This window comes from Hakea prostrata, chromosome 5, assembly GCF_041222555.1.
Source record: "Hakea prostrata isolate BN-2017 chromosome 5, UWA_Hpros_2, whole genome shotgun sequence".
Classification (NCBI taxonomy): Eukaryota; Viridiplantae; Streptophyta; class Magnoliopsida; order Proteales; family Proteaceae; genus Hakea; species Hakea prostrata.
This window is the reverse complement of record NC_142604.1, coordinates 51023338-51029929: the sequence shown is the minus strand read 5'-3', so window position 1 is coordinate 51029929 and position 6592 is coordinate 51023338. Positions and strand designations below refer to the sequence as shown.

Genomic DNA, 6592 nt, shown 5'->3' with positions numbered 1-6592 from the left:
TTGCCTTCTACCCACACTTCGAGTTCTTTGACCTACAATATGGATTTTCAAGTTAGGATCTTTGGGGGATTTCACATTCAGACAATGATTAAAATAGATGACACCTTCGCCCTCACCCCCTCCCCAATTCCCCTTCATCATCCTTTGGGTTGTGGGCCTTGGGTTGACTCAAATTATTTATTTGTGATAAATTTGGTTTTCAAACGACAACTAAAAAAGACGAAAATAGACATGGAAGAACCAATTTGATCTATTTTAACATATTTTTTCTAACTAAAATAGTCTTGGATAAATTTTGGTTGCTGCCCAAGTTAGAGGCTACTTGGATCAATGGAATGTTTCTGCAACCCTTGCTGGCAGCTGCCAATAAAATGGCGTACAAAGAAAGAGAAGTAAACACCTTTGCTTCAAGTAATTAAACTAAAATTAAATTATAACATCATTTTTTTCTTAAATAATGAAATAAAAGAAATTTAAACCACTTAAACGAGAATACATAATTTCCTAATTAAGAATGTTTGTGTATGAAAATTATTGTTTGAAATGGATAAATATTGGTGGAATAATTATGCATCAATGGTCTTTCAAACTACAATACAAAAATAATATGTATTCTATGAATGTAATAGACACTTCATATTAATAATTAATATAAAGGGGTAATTCTCAGTACTGCCTCCTGAGTAAACCCCTTTGAAGATACAATAAGGTTAGATTTTTTGCTTCTAAGGATAAGCCTTAGAATTTTTAAATATAAAATTATGACTATTGGAATAATGGTACGGATGTACTTGAAACCAGGATATATAATTTGTTAATTAATTTTTTGGTTGGATATTTTTATTTTAATGGACTTATTTTTTTTTGGGTAGATTAATGGATAAATTGTTAGGAAACAATTAAGAATTAGCCCAAATGATGGAATGATTTCATTTCACATATCTTATGTCATAACGATATAACTTGCTTTCTGCAATTTAGAAAGATTTATTATCATTATCTCTATAATTTTTTTTGATAAATTCATTATTTTTTATGCAAACAAATTATCATTGTAAATAAAATTATTTGACTTTTCAAAGCTTAGAGTTTAGGATAATATAAAGAAAGGAACTCATGTTGCATGGTTTAATTTATGGGTGTATTGGGTGGAGTGCAAGTGCAAGTTTACCATTTATTTGGAGGAAGCAAAGATGAAGGTGGTTCTTGGTATTTTTGAAGAAGGTTAAAAAAATAAAAAAGCATGGCTAAAATAGGTAGGTTAATACCAAGTTATAATGCATATTTCACTAAGTACATCAAGGGGAAGATTGATACATCAAAATGCTTTTATCACACATTGTTGCTATCAGATGAAAATGTAAGGGGTAGGTGAAGGATTGATACATCAAAATGCTTTTGTCACACATTCTTGCTTTCAGACCAAAATGTAAGGGGTAGGTGAAGGTTTCTAAATTTTATTGAAAACAATCAAAGAATGAGAAACTCTGAAAAGACAAGTTATGGATCACAAGGTCAAAGACTCACCAAACCTTAAATAAATAAATAAATAACCTATCAAATGTTTAGGAATTATTGAACAGGTCTCCACATTGGAGAAATTCTAGTGATATCTGATTTTTTTTTTTTATATAGATTTTTACACGGCATCTATTATTATTGGGGTGAAACTAGTGACCACCCACTATATGCTATAAATTACATGGTTTCCACTTGAAAATTTACAAGTTACTTACAATTAAGTTTTGTTGTTAAATGGTTAATAAAATTACTTAAATGCCCTTATTCTTTAAGTCATTTAAAATTTGAAATTCAAATTATTCAAATGTCCTTTGGTTAGTAAATTACTTAATTATCCCCAGGTAACTCCCTTATCCTCTCCTTCAACATCTTCGTTTTTACGAGTTTGTCTCCCTCTCTCTCTCTCTCCACCAAGACTTCTCCACTGCAACTTATCCTCCCTGACAACGACCACAACTCAAATTTATATTCATTAATATCTAGAAAGAAACAAAACTCAAATATCAAGAAGAGAGACAGAGGTGATGGAGCAGTGAAAAAGGAGAGGAAGCAAAGTAGCAATAGAAGCTGAAGCAAACCATTCGAGATGTGTTAAAGTATACCTGACAAAGCTCTTGAAAGACCGAATTGAAACTAGAGTCGTCCAAGCTACAAAGAAAGAACTGACTTCCAACAAAAGAACTCTGCTATCAAAACTCTGATTTGAAGCCATTGATAGAAAATGTTTATTGCAATTTTCAGATCCCCCAGATGATATCCAAATCTATGCCTCTATGTTGGAAATTGACTAAATGGGTCTTATTAAATTTGCAACGACGAGCCCAAGACAAGCTAGAAAATTAGAGCATCATCATACCAATATTTAATCGATGAATCATTCCAAATTTCAACCAGCTGGATTTCCTAGGGTTATATGAATATCACTTCTCATTCGCACTTTGAATCAATAATTCTGAAATCCCCTTTTGCTAGATGTCAAGTATTCATGCAAATAACCTCTTGAGAATGGCTCCCCTTGCACTTTGTGCACCACAACCATTTCAAACCACCAGGTAGCTTACCTGTGCAACACTCAATTTGGGAATGGCTCAGTCAGTACTAGGCACCCATCAATCTATGCTGCAGGTTTCGTTAATCGGTTTGGATCGAATGAAAAAGGAACTGCCATGTGTTGTTCTCTCTATATTTCTCTTCTTCTACTTCGAGCAACAAGAAACGCGACACCCTAATTTCTAGGTCTATGATCGGTGGTAGCGTTGTTATGCTAGGTGTTCTTGTGGGTTTTGGTTCTGGAAGAAAGGATTTAAAACATGACTCAAAAACATTTAGCGGAGGAAGGAAAAATCCACTAGCTGGAAGATACACGAATTCAACCCAAACAGAGGAGATGGTTGCAAATGGTGGTTGGAGAAGATGGTTGTAGAGAGAGAGACACACAGTGGTTTTAGGTTGGAATACTTCTATAATTTTGCTGCGTAAAGGGCATTTCAGTAATTTTATTTTTATTTTTTGAATAAACTAAATGGTTGTAAAGGTATTTAGGTGATTTTATCCATCATTTAACAACAAAACTTAATTGTAGGTAACTTGTAATTTTTTATGTGGGTGTCATGTAATTTACAATATAATAGTCAATGATCATTAGTTTCATCTAAAAAAATAGTGAGTGCCATGTAAAAATTTCTTTTTTATTTTTAATATTATAATGTATTTTTTTTTTACTTAGTATTTACATTATTGCTTTTTTTTTGGTAAACTGATATTTAATTAGAATTAAGATTGGCAAGAATAAGCCAAGACATCCTGATTACAAAGCTTTAAGAAACCAAAGAACGTAAATAGGCCACACAGTCCAACTTGCCACAGATTGGGCCTTCTTAGCTAGGAAATCGGCTACCTTTTTGAATAATGGGATAAACGTGATCTTCAGAAAACCGTACATGAGACTCAAACAGGAGACGGAGTCAAGGACAATACACTTTCGGCGGCTTTCGTGCACACTATCGACGACGGAAGGGTCTGATCATGAAGCCTTCCGGTTTCTGCTCCGGTCGGTTTCTCTCTTCTACCACCACTTTCCCCGGTTATCCGGTAACCCATTCTTTGACTCATCAACCCTGTTGGTAACGGTAACGCCACCATGCTCTCAGACCAGCTCAGTTGCCTCATGTTCACCATATGAGGAAGTCCGAGGATTAACCGGTCGACCTTTCCTCCCGGTTGAACCAGTGAGTGACCCGTCGAATGAGACCGTGGAAATCTCCCAGGATAACTCGGTGGCCGGTTCTGCATTGAGTTACCGGTTTGGCTAATCTCCTCCGGTGCCACTGCTAATACAACCTCATGTGGTTCATCGCTTCCAGTTGCTGCTGATGCTTCGGATGGTGCAGGAACGAGGTTAGCTCTGCAAACTGGGCAGGTCGAGTGGTTCGATAACCAACCATCGATGCATTCGCGATGGAAGACATGGTCACACTTGGGCAGCAATCGAATCGTATCTTTATCTTGGAACTCGGTTAAGCACACGGCGCATTCTAGAGTTGCTTTACCCAATTTCTGACCTTTCAAATATGAGTAAGCGAAGATTGGGATCGCTTCGATCGCGGTCGGCTGAAGACCTTTGTTTTCCACTACAGCATCTCCGGCATGATAAAAACTAACGTTTAGATAGATTCCGGCCCGGGAACAACCGATGCAACCGGCGACGAAGAAGAGGAAGAAGCAACAGGAGAAAACGATGAGCGTGATGCCTAAATAGCCGAAATCGATTATTGCGAGGGCTTGCTGTTGGGTGTTGTTCAGTGCATTAGCGGAAGGTAACGACATGAACATGAAGAAAAAGCATATGGAGATGATTACATTTTGGGCTGCTAGACTACGCCCAGACAGGCCAAGGATCGAAAAGTGAGTATGCTTAGGCATCGATTTGTTTCTTTCTTTCTTCACAAGTGATAGCAGGAACTTTGTTACTTATGATTCATAACTGGGTTTTTGTACTGCTGATTGTGAACTCTTGGACTAATCGAAGGGTCACAGTGTGAATATGGATAATCCTAGGACGAAACTTCGCAGCTAACCAGTATTACGCACGCTAATTAATTGACCAGAAATCCATTTCAATTTTTTATATTCACTTTTTCCTTCCTGCATTTTTAGTTTCTTGGATGGATTTTGGATTGATATTAATATTTCGGGAAATGTAACTAACATGATGGGCGTTTATTATTTCTTAAAATTATATTAATTACATAGTTTTGACTTTGTTAGATTTTTTGGTAAAGGGTTGATATTAATATTGCAGATCTTTTTCAGTTCGAATGCTCATATGGAATGGTCAGTGGATAACTTTTGATCGAGAATTGTTTTTATTTTGATTACATCAGATTAACACATCAAAAGGATAATTTGATAATTTGAAAACAATAATAAATTATTTATATTAATTTCCTTAAGAAAGGATAATGACCAATTTGAAGAACCCTATAGAGCTGTTTTGAGCAGCCAATGGACAAACATTCAGTCCAAATATCCCTCAGAGATTTCGTAGGTGGTTTTCTAGAATCCTGGGTGTCAAACAAGGGGAGGGACCCTTTAAATACTTAGGTCTCCCTACAAAATTTGAGGTTTCAAAAAATGATGTATTATGGAGTTGTCTATGAGATAAGGGCAAAGACTCAAAGGTGGAAGAATATGTATCTGTCATATGCATGCCGTAAAGTGTTAATCAAATCGGTGGCTTCATCTATGGCCACCTAAACAGGCTCTCACTTTTCTATCCCAACCTCAGTCCATGATGCTATAAGGAAAACATTTGTAACATCTATTGGGGGCACAAGGAGAGTGAGAAGAAGGTTCATTGGATTTTGTAAACTAGCTAGACTATGCTTCTGGGAACCCCTATTTCATAATCATGCTTTGTTGGGAAAGGTGGCATGGAGGCTAGTACAAAATCCTGGGTCCTTATGGGCAAGATTTATGAAGAGAATTTACTTCCCATTAGTGGATTTTATGCAAGAAAAATCTGGAAATAGACCTTCTAAGGCATGGAAGAATATTCAAGTGGGTTAAGAAGTACTTGAGGATGCTCTTCTATGGGAGGTGGGGATGGGCGAAAGATTAATATTTGGGACAACAAGTGGCTTCCTTCACATGAGGATTATAGGGTGTCAATAGTGAAACTACTTGGTTGTCAGGTAAATTTGGTGGTTGATTGAATACATGAAAACAATAGAGAGTGTGATCTCTGAAAAATCAATCAAATATTGAATGAGAGAAATCGGACTGACGTGAGAAAAATCAAATTGAGCCTAAACCACAAGGAAGATAGACTTCTTTGAGGACCTTCGCGAAATGGGATATACTCAATTAAATCTGCATATCATATGCTGGTTAATAATAGAGACAAAGCTCAAGCTATGAGAGCTTCCTCCTCTAGAGTACATAAGTGGGATGCGGTTCCCAAATGTGTGTGGAAGATAATTTGAAGTGCGGCCTTAGTTCAAAAAATGAAGTCTTTTCTATGGAGATTATGTGCGAAAGCTACGGCAACATGTGAAAATCTATTGAAGAGGCAATGCCAAATTGACCCCTTTTGTAGAGAATGTGGAGCAGTCATGGAAACCTCATACCATATCATATTGGGTTACAACTTTGCAAAAACAATCTGGTTTGGAAATTCATTATCTTACTTAGTTCCATCTAATCAAATACCCTATATCAGTAGTTGGTTGGAGTCTCTCTACAAAATGATGATTCCCTCTAAGGTAATGAAGAAAGAAACCATTGGCCTTTGTGTGTACATTTGTTGTTATATATGGATTTCAAGGAATGACTAAATTTTTGGCACAAAGACTTGGCACCCAAAAGAAGTGTTTGAAAGAGCTCAAAAAATGTTTGGGCACTTGGAAAGGCTTGTTGTAATCAACCAAAGAGTGGACACAATCCTTATCCATCCCACCAAGTGAATGACAAGCGAACTTGTAATGATCGAAATGCATGGGTAGTCTTATGTGATGCAGCCTTTTCCCCTGAAGACAATATTGGTGGCATCAATTTTACAATTCAGAGTCAT

The 6592-nt window shown here is 36.4% G+C and overlaps 1 protein-coding gene across 1 annotated transcript; it reads right to left on the bottom strand.

Moving 5' to 3' along the window:
• Positions 1-3435: 3435 nt before the first annotated feature.
• Positions 3436-4562, bottom strand: LOC149016420 (E3 ubiquitin-protein ligase ATL6-like). Its single transcript, XM_089157269.1, has one exon. The coding sequence runs from the start codon at positions 4441-4443 to the stop codon at positions 3469-3471; it is 975 nt and encodes a 324-aa protein (XP_089013395.1). The 5' UTR covers positions 4444-4562; the 3' UTR covers positions 3436-3468.
• Positions 4563-6592: the final 2030 nt, after the last annotated feature.